The 19,548-nt window shown below is 42.7% G+C and overlaps 1 protein-coding gene across 2 annotated transcripts; it reads right to left on the bottom strand.

The window, feature by feature from the left end:
• Positions 1-532: 532 nt before the first annotated feature.
• On the bottom strand, positions 533-19,144 carry klhl14 (kelch-like family member 14). 2 transcript variants are annotated; one of them, XM_028473215.1, is made up of 9 exons: positions 18,923-19,144; positions 17,736-18,636; positions 12,910-13,031; positions 5,663-5,752; positions 4,526-4,604; positions 4,195-4,385; positions 3,062-3,220; positions 2,804-2,961; positions 533-2,716 (listed from the first exon to the last, which is right to left on the bottom strand). In XM_028473215.1, exons 2-9 carry the CDS (start codon positions 18,611-18,613, stop codon positions 2,576-2,578), a joined length of 1,818 nt encoding a protein of 605 aa, XP_028329016.1. In that variant the 5' UTR covers positions 18,614-18,636; positions 18,923-19,144; the 3' UTR covers positions 533-2,575. The 2 variants fall into 2 exon arrangements, with proteins under 2 accessions (XP_028329016.1, XP_028329015.1); XM_028473214.1 differs by lacking the exon at positions 18,923-19,144 and having other exon boundaries at positions 17,736-18,697.
• Between the last annotated feature and the right edge of the window lie 404 nt (positions 19,145-19,548).

The following is a 19,548-nucleotide window of genomic DNA, read 5'->3' as shown; positions in this document are numbered from 1 at the left end:
AAAGTATAGTACACTTGAATGAAGATCATTAGAAAAAAAAAGTAATCACAGATGCAAAACGTAATTTCGATTCTTGAGGTTTAAGTTTTGTGCTTATGTGTTACCATCGTTGGCATTACAGTACCTGTACTGAGGTGTATTGACTGCTTCACATGATAGGACAGATGATACCTAGATTTGAACCAACGGTAGACATTACGTGGTGTTACGCCATTGAAGATTCTATTAAATCCTGGAGGGTTTCTGGATCAGTTACTAATTCTGGATCAGTTAAAATAATAATAATAAAAATAAATAATAATAATAATAATAATAAAAAAAAGGTAAGATCCCTATCTCTCATCATCGGAGAAGATTTCAGAAATTAATATCTTGGTTCATAATTGACTGATGTGTGTGTGTGTGTGTGAAGCACTTTGACAATGAGTGACAAAGAATTACAAACAAACTCGATCATCGAGAGGGTTTTCCTTTTATTTTCTAAAATGCAAAGGACATAACAGGATTTGAGAATAAATCCAAAGTTGAGTGCACAAAAAATGTTTCACTGCAGGCGATTATGTACAAGAATGAAACCGATCTGCTCCGTACGGGAAAACACTTCCACGTCGGAGTCGAGTTTTTGGAGCTCAGAAATAAAACAACAGAGACGAGACTTTGAATCATTTTCAACACACAGCACGAGAAATCATTTACTTCTGAGATAGCTCCGAGTCAAACGTCCACAGTTAGTGCATTAGAGACCACGGGATGCTTGTTTTTTGTTTTTTTTTCTACATTAAATATCTAAACCTCATCCAGACATGCCTCGCGGATCTGAGATCTGATTGTTCACATTAAAAAGCCTTTCATTGTCCTTTGCCACACACGGCTGTGAAGTTCAGCGTCTTTTTTTTTACAACGTCCTCCAGTTTTTGGTCAACCCTCCTGCTGTGGACCACAGTATCATCATCGTTATCATCATCCTCACAAACGTTCACATAGCTGGCCTTTGGGACTCAAAGGGAATGAAAATAGACACAGATTTCAAACCTAGGGTTGGGGACCTAGAAGATCACAGGCCTCCCCAAAAAAGAGTCCTAACAGGGTTTTTATGACCCATTACCTATAACAAACGTTAAATATTAAAAGTGAGTTATTAATTAGTCCTTTGGCACTATTTCTCACTGAAATATTCTCAGCAAGTTCAAGACTATGATAAACGAGTCCAAAGTCAGTGTGCAGCTTGTTTATGAGCTGGTTTTATTTATGTTTTTTGCATGAGTTTATTAATAGTTTAATGGTATATATTTTTTACTAACTTTGTACTGGTTTATCAGTGGTTTTGAAATGGTTTATAGTAAGTTTTCGAGCTGGTTTTATAATGGGTTTTAGACATGTTTACTTTGATCCATCAGGTCCACAGAAGGATGAAAAAACTGTAAATATTTTTCTTGTAAAGCTCTCAGACATGAGTGTAGTAAAACAAATACATTTCAATGAATGAAGTCAGTCAGTCCTTTAATTTAACACCATGAAAGGGCATCTTCTGTACTTTTTAAAAATGTATGTTTTAGTTAGTTTTGTTCTATTATTTAATGAAAAATGCTGTGCGTGTTTGATTTTTTTATTGTATTTTTTTTGGTCAATGTTGTCTTGCTTGGATCACCAAAATGTAACCATAACATTTTAGTATGTTTCTCAAATATTACACTTTATTATTTCATCTATTTATTTATTTTTAAACATGTTGTTGTCGGTTAACTCATCTTATTTAGAAATAATAATAATAATAATAATAATAATAATAATAATAATAATAAATTAAATGCAAATTTCCCGCGGTTTGTACATTTGGGAACGATGCATTATTATGAGAAGGTCACAGTTAATGAGTTTCATGATAACCAGCTGCAGTATTGACTGTGAGTTTGCTCCAAACACAGCAGGAGGGTTAAACCATGAGGGAGAAAAACAAAGTGTTCTTCCAGAGAGTGACGAGTCCAAGAGTTTTTTACACTTTGGAGGAAGAAGAAGCCAAAAAACACCAGGAAACCAAACACAGCTCACACAGCAACATCACCAGTGTTACCAATCCACTGCTACGGTTTACACTTTCAGGTGCAAACCCATTCACAGTGGAGGAAACATTGCTGCACACTTGTAGGCGTTTATTACAGGGGATACGTACTGAAATCAGAGCCAGCCCTAGAAACGCTCCAATTGGCTGAGTCGTTTGATTGGCATTTTCTTTAGCGACTCATGTACTCATGCACTTATAGTCCAGATAATACGGTAATTGAAAGGCTTTTGGTGCACCATCCTTTCTACCTTTGTCTTTTAATGGTCTTCATTGATTAGGGTCATGGCTTGATGATGGTTTCTAATTTCCAAAGCCAAACCACTTCATAACCACTAAAGAGCTGGACCCACACTGGTGATGTCACTGTGTGTTTACAGCAGGAACACGACGATCGGGTTCGTCTCCGTCATCAGAGAGAAACCAAAGTGCGAATCAAGCCTGTAAAAAAATAATCTATACACCGCCGCCTCACTCCGACCAATCCCTGGCCTCCTTGGCAGCGTGCGTTAGTTGTCATTTGTTGAACGGGAGGCAGGAGGGCAGGACCACGGTGGAGCAGGCTGGGCCGGCCAGTGGCTCGGCCACGTCGCCCTCCAGCTCCGCCCAGGTGGCTTTCTCCGGACTATAGCAGATCGTGGAAGACTTGTAGGCTCCCTAAGTACACACAGGGGTCAGAGGTCAAACACTACACACTCTGAGGAAGTAACACACACACACACTCACACGCACACACACACACACCATGCTCCAGCTGTAGCCTCCCACAAGGTAAATACTGTCGTCCAGGACGGCACAGCCCGGGCCACTGCGCCCCTCCAGGATGGGGGTCTGCAGGATGTTCCACTGGTCGGCTTTGGGGTCGTAGCTCTCCACCAGCATCACGTCCAGATGGGAGAAGCCTTCGTCAGACAAAAAGAGGGGGTATCACACCAACAGCATATAGAGAGCTGCAGGGTACCCCTGAATTATCATGAGTGCCTGCAGTCTGCCCCCCCTCACCTTTCAGATGGTTTCCCCCGATGGCGTACAGGCGGTCGTTCATCCCGGCCAGTGTGTGAATGGCTCGTTTTGTGTTCATGTCCTGCTTACGAGCCCATACGTCCATTACGGGGTCGTAGCAGTAAAGCCAGGGCACGTACTCACCGTTGTGAACTCCTCCTGCATGCAGAAACAACCCAGACCTGTTATTAAGTGACTAATCTCACCTCATCTTCATAAATCTGAGACCCCAAGAAACATCCCCAAATAACAAAGTGGGACCCAAACCAAGGGAAAAGCTCAGATTCTCAATTAAAGGAAGTAGACAATGGCTACGTTCACACTGCAGGTAAATGCGATCCAAATCTGATCTTTTTGCCCATATGTGACCTGTATCCCATCTGTCAAAGACAGTCTAAACAGCACAGATGCATATCTGATTTTTTGCTACACGACTGCAGTCTGGACGGCTGAGGCGCTTTCTAGCTGACTTTTGCGTCATCACCATGCGAAGACATCATAATTCTGACTCCCAGGAGAAGCTACGTGGAAAAACAACAGCCATGGTGGAGGATGCAGCAGAGAGTGGACAATGTTCTGACTTCTGTTGGAAAGAACATTTCTCAGCCCGAAGCCCTACACTGGATGCCTCCCATATTTACTTCTGTAAACACCGTATAAGGGTCACTTCAGGGTGATATTCCGTTCATACTCCAAACTGATTGAAGACACATTTAATATGTAATATGAACGATCACACGAATTGTGCATTAAGACCTGCAGTGTGAACGTAGTGTATCACTGACTTTAACAAGAAAGTCACAAGATATCATGATCACTAGTTGAACTGTAACACCAAATGGTACAGTCGCTCAAAGTGTAGCATCTTCCTCCTAAATTTAAAGGAGAAGAACGGGGAGGACACATTTAAACTGTTTCAAGATGTTTCAGGGGTTTTGATCACAATGTTCATTCAGCACACATGCAAACTGTGCTGACTGGGGCAGAACTATAACAACACAAGCACACCATCAAAGTTTCAATCTGATGGTCAGTCGAGAGCAAAAAGAGACGGAGAAAACGGAGAGAAAACTAACTGACATCATTTCGTTCTCCGTGATTAACAAGAACAAACAGGAGCGTGTCTATGTCACCTGATATGTAGATCTTCCCGTTGTGCACGGCCCCTGCGTGCGCGGCCAGCGGCTGAGGCAGCGACGACACGTAGTTCCACTCGTTGGTCTCCAGGTTGTAGGACTCCACACTGGACAGGTAACCCGTCTCATTACGGCCCCCGATCACATACAGGTGTTTCTCCAGGCGGCAGGCAAAGAAGCTGGCTCTCCTGAGAATCATCATCATCATCATCATTATTGTCATCATCACCATCCCTATCACTATCATTATCATCGTTACTATCGTCATCATTGACATCTTTAAAATGCGATCAGTGTGTGTGTGTGTGTGTATGTATGTGTGTCTCACCTCTCCTGCATTGGTGGCAGCTGTATCCAGCTGTTGAATCTGGGATCGTAGCGACTGACGAAGTTGGTGCTGTGTTTACCTGAAAGAAGAGCAAACACGAAATACAAATCAACCTATTAAATGCCACGCTTAAATCACAATGACCCTGGTGTGTGTGTGTGTGTGTGTGTGTGTGTGTGTGTGTGTATATGGAGGGTGAATCCATTCTAAATTCATGCCCACCAGTCCAACAAACGCGTTTATCGAATGCATGCCCTGCGCCTGCACGTCTGATCTACATTTTCCATTGACTTGAATGTGTGCTTGCTTTAATGTGCATACACATTAAAGCAAGCACACATACGCCACACCTTGATGTGCACCTAACAAACATAAATATATCAGTTACACGTGGAAGCAGGTGTGGCGTGAGTCAAGCTATCGTGGTCAGGTGACCTTCACTATCGATCACATGTAAACTCTTAAAAAAATATTAGGCGCTCACGCGTGCAGGCATGTGTGCAGGTATGTAAGACAGTGTGTGTGTGAGTGTTGAGTGTATTACGGACCACCATTTAGTCCAGTTACAGTCTGTGCCATTACACCCGTCCATAGAGTGGTAGTGACTGTAGTCTTACGCTCTGAGTCAGATCGTTGCCGTGATTGGACAGGATACAACACTCGACACTCACACACACTTACAGACGAGCACTCGTGTGTACGCCTGCACGCGTATGCGACTAATATTTTAGTGTTTGCATGTCACGCAGACGGTGATCAATAGTGAAGGTCACCTGATCGCTATAGCTTCACTCACGCCACACCTGCCACTACACCTAACTACGTAAATTAGGTAAGTTTAGTGAAAGTTAAGCGGGCAGGCACGCGTGGATGGACTGGTGCGCATTAATTTAGAATGGATTAACCCCCCATAGTGTGTGTGTGTGTGTGTGTGTGTGTGTGTGTGTGTGTGTGTGTGTGTGTGTGTGTGTGCAAAGACACAGTAAAGATGTAGAACATTTGAGGTTTTAGTCTATCACATTCTGCAGTTTTTCCATCAAACTTTATAGCTTTTTGACCTCTATTACATGTTTCTAATAATCAGTTCAAACTAAACTGTAGCTTCCTGAAAATCTCGCTGCTCTGATGCTGTCATACCATTTGGATTCCACTGGTCTTCTCCGCCCATCAGCAGCAGGAAGTTCTCCACCTCCACTACACAGTGATGGGCGCTGTTGTAAGGCATTACTGCAAGGAAAGAGGAAAATCACATCAGGAACCATCCACTGCTCAGTTAGAACATACACTGCTCCTTGTGTATGTGATGATTTGTTGCCCTATAACTCAGTGGTTCCCAAACTTTTCACAGTCCCGTACCCCTTCAGATATTTAACCTGAGTCCATGTACCCCCTAGTCCTGCACACTTAATAAACATAACAATGTAATGTCATATACAATGTAGCCCTAAAGTTAAATTTCTCACTGAATCTTACCTATCTTGTTCAGGAATAATATATAAATAATAATAATAATAATATTCATCTGTAAACATACAAGAAAACATCTTATTCAGAATTATCACTGTTTATTTATTTTATTAATTAGCCAACGGGCATTTTCAGTGACGATCAATCTCAAAATCTACCAAACATTCTCCCAAACATTTGTTGATTGAACATTGAGCAGTAATACAACATCACCCTGAAACTGTGAGATACAACTAGCTAAAACTTAAAACTTTAATGTAAAAGGTTTGGTTGAGAGGATGCACATAACTCTGCAATGTTGTGCTGAATTTGAGCGAGTCTGAGTCTTAAATCGTTCTCCATGCAAAGTCTTGTTCCGTATTTTGTTTCTATGTTTTTCTCAAAGCTAAAAATCCACTTTCACACAAGTACGTAGTGGCAAACGGCATCAAAGTCTTGACAGCAAGTTTGGTTAGCGCAAAGCAATGTAGCTCTCATCAGATTTGTGCTTTTTTGACAAGATTGTTTCACTGTCACCACTAGAGGGTCGTTTTCCGTAGGCCAATGTGTGACAATGCATGGAGGCTCCTGACTGCTGCTCTATTTACATTCTAGTTTCCAATGTTGTCACATTGTTTTTAATTTTCATTCAAGTACCCCCTATGACAATTTGTGTACCCCACTTTGGGAACATAAGCTCTCACTGACCGTACTGTGATGTACTGTAGGTGATATTTATGAGTTATTCTAAACACTGGGAAAGTGACTCTATAAATCTCAGTGTTTTCAGCACAGATCAGTGAAACCTGGATCTAACTGTCGGCCTCCATCAGTCATCACAGCATCACCTCCCTGATGGATCACAGTCACTGCGGAATTAGACAGCCTTGAACGCCATTTGTTTCCGATTGGCCTCTCACTGCACACACACACACACACACACACACACCTCATCGTGTGTGTGTGTGTGTGTGCTGCACACTCAAACACAACTCTATCTCAGACACCTCACACCTCAAATACGAGTCTGACGTCCCCTCACATGATATTTACATTATCATTTAGTCAGTAGTGTATCGGACACAATGGCCGCCTTTCTATTTGATGTCTAATGACAAAACCATCCTGCAGCTTTTTTGTGAGATCTACGTCACTGCCTCACAGTGTGTGCAGGCATCCCTCCTCAGGTGAGGACAATTTAAAATTGCAAAGATGGATGGATACGTAAATAAATAAATAGATAGATGAATGCACAAATAAATGGATGGATGCAATAAATGGATTGATGGATGAGTGGATGAATGATTTTATGAATGAATGAATGAACAGATGGATGACTAACTGAATGAATGAATGAATGAATGAATGAATGAATTAATTAATGCATTAATTAATTAATTAAAGGATGCATTTATAAATGAATGCACAAGTAAATGATGGATGCGTAAATAACTGCATGACTTGATTGATGGATGGATGGATGGATGCATTTCAAAACAGAAGCATAAATAAATGGATAGATGCACAAATAAAAGGATTGATTGATGAATGGATGGATGGATGAATGAACGGATGGCTGCGTTAGCCCCTGCTGCACCTTGTGCTATTTTAAGGACATCCTGCCACTGTCTGTGAGCCACTAGATGGCAGTGGAGAGCAGAGGGTTCAGGTCCTCGTCCCAAATAGTGTTGATGAATGTCTTAATCAAAGGCTGTCCCTCTCAGGCTGCGCCTCATTGGAAAGTTATGATTGAATGTTAATAATCTTCCATTGTGAGGCAGCGTCATCAGACCCCTGCTCATGTGTGCTGGGAGGATTTTGCAGTTTTGTCCTTCTGCTCAGAGCCTCGGACACGCACCATTTGAGAGTTAGCTTTTACTTTAGAGCAGAGGTCAGCGACCGCCATCATTAAAGAGACATTTTAGCCCCGCCTTTAAAACAACAGGAGACTGGGAGCAGAAAAACAATCACTATTCATTCAATTTAACTTGTTTTATCTAGCGCAAAATACAAGTCGTGTCGAGGCACAGAATATAGTCATATTAATAAACCCCGCATATCCACATGACCAAGCATCAGCGACGATGGAGAAGAATAACTCCCTTTTAACAGGAAGAAACCTACAGCAGAACCAGGCTCAGAGGTGGCAGCCATCTGAAGGACTGGTTGGGGTTAGTGGACAGAACAGGATAAAGAGGAAAGAACATTAGAGCATTACAAACAGGTCCAACCACAGATTCCAAACCCTCAGCCTCAAAGCCAGGATACCTGAAAATGAAAGATAGTCCAAGGCTGTCCACCTCTCACCGGGGAAACTTCAGAAGTCCAGCCCTTTTCAAGGACTTTGGTTCTAGACCTGATGTTGTGTGTGGAGGTCAGACCTGCTATCTAGCAATGCTCACCCTCCTTCCAGAGAGGTGACGTTCCATGTACCAAAAGCCAGTTTCCGTGACTGATGATCGGGCCGCCCCGGTCTCTGCCCTTGGCCTGCCCAAACCACAAGGCACTAGACCCATCTGTCTCCCCCTGCAGGTGGTGGGCCCACTGGGGGATGAGGCCTGGCCCGGATCCTACGGGTGAAAGTCTGGCCAACAGGCACTAGGCTGGGCCTCAATAACCCTCTACCGTCGTTTGTCCTGTGTGACCTGTGTGAACTCCATGGATCATTAGGGCACTCCTCCACCACCATAAGGTGAGGGGAGGACTGATTTTAAACATTATATAAAGAGTGCCATGAGATGACTGTGTTGTATTTGGTACAATGTAATATAAGAAAATGAAATGAATGTTTAACCCTCTTATTATCCTCAAATAATATTAACACATTTTACCCTTGGGGTCAATCTGACCCCAGGGATATTTGCCTCCAGAAAATGATTTTCAGAAAATTGTTGACCAAGTTTTTGTGTCAGGCACTTTGTTTATTTGTTGAAAATGTAAATAACCCCTTGCTAATGAAACCTTGACCTGTTCTCTAGAGCCAACATCAGGCCAAACTTTTAAATTAGAATTTATTTATCTTGAAACATTTTCATCCAAATCTTCTCAAATTTACTGGCAACATTATTGACCACAAGAGTATGAACCCTATTTATTGAGGTGATGATATGACCTTTCTTGCAGCGCCACCATCAGGTCAAACTTTCAATTTTACAGTTAGTGTATCTTGAAACCCTTCCATGCATGACTCTCACAGAATGAACCCTATTGAAAAGAAAGCTAAACAAGCTAACACTAACTGGGTCGCTAGTCACCATGATCACCAGTTGATTTTAAACTTGAGTCACTAATGGGTTTTCCTCATGTCTCACTGCAATATCACACAGAGTGTGACAGAATGAGCTGATGTCAACTATCTTGTGGAGCTTTAAAGGGGACATATCATGGTTTTAAATCCTTCCTTTTTACATATAAATCATACAGTTGTGGTCTATATAAAGTGGAACTGCAATGCTTGGGTCTGAATTCCTCATTATTATAGCTCCACCCCTTTTCTACCCCTTTTCTGATGTGCTTCTGAGAGCAACTCGTTTTGGTGCGGTCTCTTTAAATGCAAATGAGACACTTCATACCCCGCCCCCTCTCCAGGTGACACTCGGTTCAACTCCACCCTGCTCGGCCATTTTTGTAGTTTGATAGAAGAGATACGGCTATGTAGCGGCACATAAACTTTTTATTCAGAGGTTATTTACAAAATGTCAACAACAGAAGACTTGTCCATCCAGCCTTACATGTTCGCGCCAGAGTCGGACCCGGCGGAGCGAGATGAAAATGAAGATGATGAACCTGCAGAACCCTAACAAGTGAGCTAACACAAGCACCGAGCTAACGCTAGCGCCAAGCTAACGTCACGAAATGCATTTTAATACAGTCTTTTCAAAGACAAAAACAGCAAAATGAAATGACTAATGAAAACTTTAGACTTAAATTAAATCACGTAGGCCATATCATCAAGGATCTAAAACGAGCACACAGCGCTAACATATGAAGTCTGAAGACGGTGCAACTGCTAAGCAACTGCTAATGCTAACAAAACAATGACAGGGACGTCTTATCATCACACTTCTTAGCGTTATTTACAGCTTACCGAAGTGCTCTGTTCGTCGTCTCCAAAGATAGAAGGAATTGAACCGTCAATCAAACAAAGTCTTTCGGCAAATCCTTCTTTATACTGGCGGAGGTTGCAGAAGCAGTCATCCTTGAAGTGCTTCGCGCACACAAAAATGACCTTACCCACAGATGTGGGTACATTTCCATGAAAAATAAAACTCAACCAGGCACTTTGAAAAGGTTCTGATGCTGGGAGACGGTGTAATGAAGCGTGTGGGTTACTACATCCAACAACCGAACATTTTGATTTCTCCTCTCGTAACTTCGGCATCCTTGAGCTTGGACTACAAAATAAAAGCGAGAAATAAAAATGGCGGATTGCTCGAAGTGTTGGACCTGGAGTCGATGTCCTAATTTGGCAGTTCCGCTGCAAATACTGTGATGTAATAGTTCAAAAAATGTAATAGAGAATAGAAAAATCGAAACAGATTGAAAAATATGAGCAACACAGAATATAAAGATATTTACGGAGCACCTGAAGAGACTAATTAGATTTTTTCTGTACTTCTAAGCACTCTAAATATACAACAAAATGCATTTAAGGGCTAAAAAAGTGGATTTAGCATGATATGTCCCCTTTAAGCAAACTAGTCAATACTCAATAACACTGATGTCACGCACTGCTTCCTATCGAGTAAATAAGAGAAAATGTTGTTTAATGTCACTAACATATCAATATACAGTACATTAAAAAATAATAGGCAATAATAAATAAAGTTTTTCCCCCAAGCATTTTTGATTTAACAAATTAGCTTTAAATGCTCTCAAAATGAAAAGCTTAGTTTTTTTTTTTAAAGATTAAGACAGATATAAGCTGCTACATTTGACACAATAAACAAGCTAAGATGATCCTTTTTTGTTTATGTTACATTTTCTAGCATTAAAAAAACACATTTACATTTGATTTAACAGCCCGCATGCACAGAGATGCTACACCAAGTGTTGCCTTCAAGGACTGTTGTAATTTCTGTCAGCCTTTCTGAACAGAGAAGCAGCTCAAGGCCAAGCTGACAAAAAAACCACCTCTGGTAATGTGTATGAATGACAGCCTGTCGAGGAAACACAATTTGATTAGTCGGCCTGACGCTGGTGCAAAAAAGCGGCTTAGCATTAGCTCCTACTTGACCTTTGCATAGTGACAACAATGTACACGGAGCCTTAAAGGTCACAGACGATGGAGAGCTCCAAACACATGAGCTATTTCTGGGAAAATGATGACAACGTGTCATCATCAAATCAATATAACAAAACATACGGAGGAATTTAAGCCTGCAGGCCTCCACATGTCTTCATTTCATAATATTCCTGCTTATCATCCCTTTAGAAAAAGCCATGCAGCCAGAATTTAACCAGCTCTTATTGTTGGACGAAATCAGCTCGATTCGGACGCTAACTGTAATATTAATGCTAACAGGAACTTTTACAGCAGACAATCAGTTAACAGCTGCTGTATAAGACTTAAAAGACCCATGTTAAGCTAAATCAACTTTTCTGTACTTTAAACATCATAAAGTACTATATGGGCTTCATACACAGGCCCAAATAGTTTTTTTCATTGATTCCCTCAATCGTTAGTTAGAGGGTGATTTGCTCCTTTCTTACTGCAGGGTGAGATCAAACACCTCACTCCAATTTGATGACGCGTTCTCACTTTGATGACGAATTTAATGCGGCACTGAGCTGGAGAAGCCACGCCTCCAGGAAGCTCTCTGCCGTGATTGACGTGTAAACAGACACGCCCACGCAGGTGAGCATTTCAGTGTCCTTCGCGCAGTGCTATGTGTGTATTTTCTACAGTCTATGTATGTACTGCTGAACGCCCCGCCCCCACGCTCTGTCTCGTGTTTATAAAGCAGCATGAGCTCGGCTACGGAGTGGGTGGGAGGAGGGCGGGCCGTCCTCTGCCCCTAAGTCACCGTGCCGAGAGGAGGAAGTCAGTGTCCCGTCTATTGACACGCCCACTCATGAATATGCATTAGTAGGCCACAAATCAGCCTGTCTGTTTAGAGTTGCTCAGAAAGTGACTTTTCAGATGCTAAAACTCTAGAAAACAGGCGAGTTTGGGAAAATAAACCTCAAATACTATGTTTTTGGGGTTCTTAGAACAAATGGAAATGGGTGAAAAATAGCATTATATGGGACCTTTAAAATAGATAAGAGGACCTGATTACCGGTTGTCTCCGCTCAGCCATCACTGCTACATGCTAAGCTAACAAAGACAGACAGACTGCCCGCTGGCCTCCTGATAGCACACTAAAGGACAACAAAATTACAAAATATGTCTCCAAAAACACAAAAAACAACCACTGAAACCCACAAAATGATTACAAAAACACATAAGATGCCTACAAAAATAAGAAATGACTACAAAAATAGAGAAAACAATCCAAATAAACCCCACAAAATGACTCACAGTTTGACAGTTTTGCCGTACATTGTTTCATGCAATCTTGCATGTTATCGGTGCTAAATAACATGGACCACTCTTACTTCCTCAAAACGCAATCAGCTTGCTTGCTAACGGATCCCTTACCAGCTAATCCCACCTTCCATGCAACAACACGCATCTAGTTGCATACTAAACTAGTAACCGTAGTTTCTAAAAAACACAAGCTGAGTTTACGTGTGAATATTGTAGTTCAGTTTTTAATTGTAAACAAAAGTATCAATACATTTAGATATAGTTTTCATTCCCATGTATGTATTTGTTGCGTTTTCCTCACGTGAAAATATGTTCACGGAAACTACAAGGGAGATTCTGTGCGTGTTTGTGTGGAACGCACAGACACACACACATTCTCACACACACACAGGGCTGTGACACTCACTCGTCAGGATCTTCCACGTCTTCTTCTCGTCATCGTAGTACTGGACCAGGTTACTGGGAAGACGATCGGGCCCTGGAGGCAGCCCGCCAACCAGTAACAGCAACTTCTTATTGGAACGAATTCTATGGCGTGTGAGAGGAGATAAACCACAGGGGTGAGGCTTCAGGTAAACAAACAAACAAACAAACAAACCAACACACGAATACCAAGGAATGAGGTTCTCAACTCGAGGGTCAAGTCTTGTTACCACTGTGACAGGCAGGTTGATTTCTGATAAGAATCAGTTTGAAAGGAGATTTTAATTAGGCAGAAAACTACGTCTATTCACACTTCTGACAATAGAGGGCAGAGTTTGTTAATAATTCTTAAATACATTATCTATATTGATTAGGCCATCCTAATTAAACACACTCCAGCATGATCAACATGTCTGACATATGTGAAATCACAAAGTGTCCTTATCCCTCACCTGGAAAGATACACAACATGACACAACACTGTACACAACACAACATGCCATAGCACACAATAACACAATGCACAACATGACACACGACACAACAAACAACATGATACACACGACACAACATGACATACACCAAAATATGCATGATGCACATTATGACACAGCATGACACACAACGCAGTACACAGTATGACACAACACAACACAAAGACAATACACAACATGACCACGCAAACACACACAATGACAACAACTCCAAAATGACTCAAAAACACACAAAATGAATCCAACGGCACACAAAGTGCCAACAAAAAACACAAATCAACCACATGAATACACAAAACACATTAAATGACTGCAACATCACACCAAAATGAGACCAAGGAACCCATAAAACAACAAGAAAAGAACGACAAAAACACAAAATGACTCTGAAAACACACTAAACGACTCCCAAAACACACAACAGGACAAGAAAAATGAGAACTTATCACTAAATATTCGTGTGTGTGTGCGTGTGTTCCTCTGATCTTGTTGAATAGTTATCGTGCTCCAAAGATATCTTTTCAATTAGCTGTGAAGCGAGGCCGGGGCTGCGGGGCGTCCACGCTGGAGGCTCGCAGCACATCTGAGTGCATAAACCCGCCTTATCGATTCATGTGACGGCCTCCAGCCAATGGAGACACATTTCCTGCTGTTTGTGTTTGAAATATAACCTGAGAGGAAGCACGCTCCACAGCCATCAGCTGCCTTCCTTCAGGACTCACCAATTTGTCCCAATCAGATGTGGATACAAAAACCACCTGGCCTTTTACACTTAGACGCTCTGTGCTGGAGTTTCCCCTAACTGGGTAACCCTCTGTGCTCCCAGTCCACAGTGTTTAGGGGCTATTGATATGCAAATGAGCCTCTGGACAGAGATAATGGTGATTAATTGAGAGCAGAGAAACATTGGCATGTGAAGCTAATTATGAGGATTCCTGATTCCTCGCTCCTTTGGCTCCATAAGTGGGAATATATGTAACACTGGATATAAGATAAGATATGATAAGATATATGAGCCACTGACAATTGTTCAGTGAAATACTTTTGGGTCCTAACCAACGAGTCGGGAATCCTTGGTTTAAACAACTCTGATGTCTGTGATAGTTAACTTATTTTCCTAAATTCCTTTCAAAAATAAACACACAAGAACACTTTTTCCAGAGAGCTAAATACTTGCGACTAGGAATGTGCGATATTTTATCGTTTATGATTTATCGTCAAAAATAGTCACACCGGTAAGAATGTGTCATCCCACGATATAAACGATAAATGCCCATGTCGGAAATTAGCGAGGGCCACCGGCCATTTGTCCTTCAATTTAGCCAAGAATGCCCCTATAATCCTTGTTCCACAGGCCAAAACTGCCCCTGTTTGTTGTCAACGTATTATTCTCTGGAGCGGAACGCTGTTCACGGCAGCTCCGTAGCGAAGCCTCTGCGGCTGCGGGGTGCACCACCGCCGCTTCCGACTCTCAGCCCTCACACACCCACAGACTACGTCACGGCTACCTGAAGCTGCAGAGCTGCGATACATCATGGACCACTACTTGGTTAAGACCAGATAACCATCCAACAAAGTCAACCAATTCAAGTTCCTCCGTCATGTCCACCCAAAGTTCCACAAACACGGGGACAGAGATGAACCCGTAGCAACGATTATGAACTGGAAACTCAACTAAAGCTAACTATGCTAAGCTAACACACCGACACACAGACTGGGCTAAGAGCTAATGCTAACCACTCCATATAAATAATCGACCAAGTAAAAAGTACACGTCTTAGTGTCATAAAGCCATATATCTGTTTATGGTCAGATTTAACACTTGTATGGAGGGATAAAAGTTAAACAAGTCACACATTGTGTGAAATAAATGTTGCATAATATTAATGTCACTATTAAACTTGTGAAACGCAATATTTTTTAATTATATTTTACGTGTCCACAGACAAAGCTGGTCCAATTAGACAAATGTAACTATTGAGATTATTACACCTAAATATACTGAATGATTAAATCATCAGCTTGATCTGGTTTAATTATAGGAAATCAGTTATTTATCAACCATAACTTTATGTTGATAAATGAAACAACATTCAGCAACAGTAAAAACACGAATGGAGTTATTTTTGCTTTTCATGTGCTTTTTATTTATTTTTTTAGAATATAATATAATTTTAAGTGAGGAAATAAATGAATTACTTACAATAACACTAATAGAGTGATCCACATGCACTAATATAGTCCATAAAATATCAGCTCATGAACTCTTTGAGTCAGCAGCTATTGTAGAATTTTTTAATGTTTCTAGTGTTGATGTATTCAGATTTATTTGTGTTTGTAAGGAACCTGTTTACACTGTAAGTTGGGAATTATTTTATTTATTTATATTTTTTTATTTATCGTGATCTTTATCGTTATCGTGATAAATACCAGAAATTATTAGGATAATTCTTTTTAGTCCATATCGCCCATCCCTACTTGCGACCCACTGATAACAGCTGACCCACTTTTGGGACTCGACCCACACATCGAGAACACATGGTTTGAATAGCTGTGGTGTGTGTGTGTGTGTGTGTGTGTGTGTGTGTGTGTGTGTGTGTGTGTGTGTGTGCGTGTTTGTTTGCAGCACAAATTGCTTCCAGAATGAAGTCATGCATAAATTATTGTTTTCCCGCAGGAAAATACCCATAACACACCAACGACAGGTCTGCAACACAGTTTTGGGTCTCGAACCCACGAGTTGAAAAACCCTTGTTTAAAAGACTGTGGGTTTTGAACCTGTTCCCTGCTGTCTGTGATAGTTCTCTTCATGAAGTCCTTTCAAAATAAACACACGAGCTGTTTTTCCTCCACAACTCACCTCTACTTTTGGGTCCAGACCCACAAGTTTAGAACCCCTTGGCTTTGATTGCACTCTGCTGCATGAATTAATTCCAAAATAAAGGTACAAGCTCCATCATCTTCAAGGAAAATGCCCCTGGCCAACTGAAAACTGGTCTGTGACACACTTTGGGGTCATAACTCATGAGTCGAGAACCATTGGTTTAAACAATTGTGGATTTTGAACATGTTCCCTAGTCTGTGACTATGAGTGTGCCTTTCATAATAAATGCTAGGCCTGGGCAATATATCAAGATTCAAGAAATATCGAGTTTTCTATTTTCAATAACTTTCCAATAACTATATATTTTATTTCATAGCTTATTTTGTATTTAGATACTCGTTTTAGGAGTTGCTGCTTTCCCTACCTCTCAGAACAGCATGAAAAGCAGTTAGATTAATTGCTGAGTGCGTCCTAACCAAAACCTGTCCCTAAACAAGCCGCACTACAGAACACACTCACACATGCTGTCCTTTAGGAGAAAAAGCCAAAAGTGGCACATATTATGCAGCTGTTTGTTGTTAATAATAATGCCTGTGTGGCATTTTTCATTAGCAAATCGAACCCAGCATTGTCTGTCTGGTAAGATGTTATTTATTGAGTTAAAAAATATTGTATATCGGCATTTTCAGAAAAAAAAAATCGAGATATTAATTTTGATCCATATCGCCCAGCCCTAATAAACGCACAATAACTTTTTTCCTCCACAAGTAAATACTGTGACCCACTGAAAACCGGTCCAGACCCACGAGTTTGAAACCCCATGACCTTTATTGCACTATGCTGCATAAACTAATTCCAAAATAAAGGTACATGATCCTTCCTTGCCAAGGAAAATGCCCCTGGCCAACTGAAAACATGTCTACGACACACTTTGGGGTCCTGACACATGAGTTGAGAGCCACTGGTTTAAACAACTGTGGATTTTGAACATGTTCCCTGTGGTCTGTGAGTGTGCGTTTCATAATAAACATACAATATTTTTTTTTCTTATACAGGTAAATGCTGCGACCCAATGAAAACAGGTCTGCGACCCACTTTGGGGTCCAGACACATGACTTTAGAACCCCTTGGCCTTGATTGCACTCTGCTGCATAAAATTAATTCCAAAATAAAGGTACAAGATCCTTCGTTGTCAAGGAAAATGCCCCTGGCCAACTGAAAATGTGTCTGTGACACACTTTGGGGTCCTGACTCATGAGTTGAGAACCATTAGTTTAAACAACTGTGGATTTTGAACATGTTTCCTGTGTTCTGTGCCTTTCATAATAAACGCACGATAACTTTTTTCTTCGACCCACTGACAACAGGTCTGTGACCCACTTTTGGGTCCAAACCCCGAGTTGAGAACCCATAGTTTAGGCCTGTAGGTTTCGAACCTGTTTTCTGTTGTGTGCGTGTATCACGTGTATGTGTGTGTGTGTGTTGTCCTACCTGCTGGCCACGGTCTGTCTGCAGTGCTGTCTGAAGGGCATCAGGTGATAGTTCATGGCGTCCAGCAGCAGCTTCTGACACACCGGGTCACTCCTCATGAAGTCCACGGACTGCACGCGCTCCACCAGCTCCGCCGCGGGGATGAGGGCGAAGCGCAGCCGCTTCATCAGGTCCGGGGCGTAGTGCATGCGCGTCTCCCGGTCGTGCTCCAGCCACAGCACCGACATCTGGAAGAGAGCCAGCTCGGACTCCACGGGCGGAGGCAGGGCGTCCAGCATGGAGCACATCTCCTCGAAGTTGAGCAGCAGCACATCCTCCACCAGGTACTTGTTGGCCAGCTTCTTGGTCTCATCCAGGCCGTGCAGCGCCGCGATCTTGCAGATCTGCTTGTAGTTCTGCACGGAGATCTGGTCGTTGAGGAACTGCACGCTGAGCTTGGTGATCTGAGGGATGTTGAGGATCTTGCTGACGGACAGCACTTCCTCCACAGTGTCCAGGGACAGGGTGACGTTGGCCGTGTACAGGTACTCCAGCACCAGGCGCAGTCCCACCGAGGAGCAGCCCTGCAGGACCAGGTTGTTGATGGGGCGGGCGTTGGGGGTCGCCAGCTTCTCGTCTGGGGAGGATGAGGGCGTCCCGCTGCTTGCCTGGTCGCCTTTGCCCCCGTCGCTGTTGGTGGAGCAGTGGGAGGAGAAGAGGGAGCCGAAGTACTGGGAGCAGGAGGCGAGCACGGCCTGGTGGCAGAGGAACTGCTGTCCCTGCGCCGTCAGCGTCACATCGCAGAAGAGCTGCTTCCTCCACAGCAGGTTCAGGCCGTGCAGTAGCGTGTCGCTGTGCGTTGGGTCAAAGGTGGAGGTCCGATCGCCCGACCTGGACATGGCTCTCCGACTGTGCACGCCACCTAGATGACAAAACACGCCATGCACGGTCATTCACCAGCACCCATCACCGCGCACCGCCGTCCACCCGCCGGTCCCCGGAGTGGAGGCTGCGGTGCGGTCCTCCTTCTCCTCCTTCTCCTCCCCGCCGCGCAGCCTCCACTCCGGTTACACCACGCGCTCCATCGCGGCTCCAAAAGAACCGCGGGTGTCGGTAAAGTTCCCCCTTTAATGCGCATCTTGGATGATTTCCGTGCGCAAAGCGGTGCCGCGCAGCAGAAAAGGTGCGAGTGCGGGATTCAAACTTACCTGAGTTTAGTCCCAGTATTCCCAGTCTGGTCCAAAGTCCTAGTATTCCCAGTCTGCTCCTCTTTGTTCCTGTTAACAATCCTGCTTTTTTTTCTTCTTTCCTTTCTCCCCTTACAGCCGCAGGTCTTCAAGGATCACCATTGACTCCAAAAATCATAAAGTCACAGTTTGCGCTTTATTTGTTGACGTTGATCATTTGTTCTTCTGAATTAGCAAGAAGTGTGAGAGTGTGTGAGAGAGCAGTGCTTTCTGCAAGAGAAGAAGAAGAAGAAGAAGAAGAAGAAATATACGTGTGACAAATTATGCTACCAAGAAACAACACATCATTATCCTTGGGCCTGGGGCTCAGTGAGTCGTAACGAGAGTAATAGGAAATCCACGGTTGGGGAGAGAAACGGTCGTGCATGGCCGGTGGAGAGAGACCGTGCAGGGGTTTGGATGCTGGAGAGACTCGCAAAATTATGGCTCAAGGCTATTGTAAAAACTGTGGAGCGTAAATGACTGCGATTTCAAACATCTATGGAAGAGAGGAAAGAGAAAAAAGAGAGGGAAAGAGCTGCTGTTATGGAGAGAACCGTCAAGTTTTAGTGCGCATTGCTAATTAGTCAATTTCTCTGTGCCTTCAC

The sequence above is a fragment of the Gouania willdenowi genome, chromosome 17 (assembly GCF_900634775.1).
Source record: "Gouania willdenowi chromosome 17, fGouWil2.1, whole genome shotgun sequence".
In the NCBI taxonomy this organism is placed as follows: domain Eukaryota; kingdom Metazoa; phylum Chordata; class Actinopteri; order Blenniiformes; family Gobiesocidae; genus Gouania; species Gouania willdenowi.
The sequence above is the reverse complement of the archived record's forward strand: the minus strand, read 5'-3'. Positions and strand labels throughout refer to the sequence as shown.

Excerpts from the sequence above, each read along its gene's own strand:
- klhl14 (XM_028473214.1), bottom strand. The coding sequence starts at position 18,667 with ATGACCGTGCATGGCGTGTTTTGTCATCTAGGTGGCGTGCACAGTCGG. Across the intron at positions 13,032-17,735 it reads AGACAGACCGTGGCCAGCAG|AATTCGTTCCAATAAGAAGT; the intron begins GTAGGACAACAC and ends CACACGCCATAG. Across the intron at positions 5,753-12,909 it reads GACGTGGAAGATCCTGACGA|TAATGCCTTACAACAGCGCC; the intron begins GTGAGTGTCACA and ends CTTTCCTTGCAG.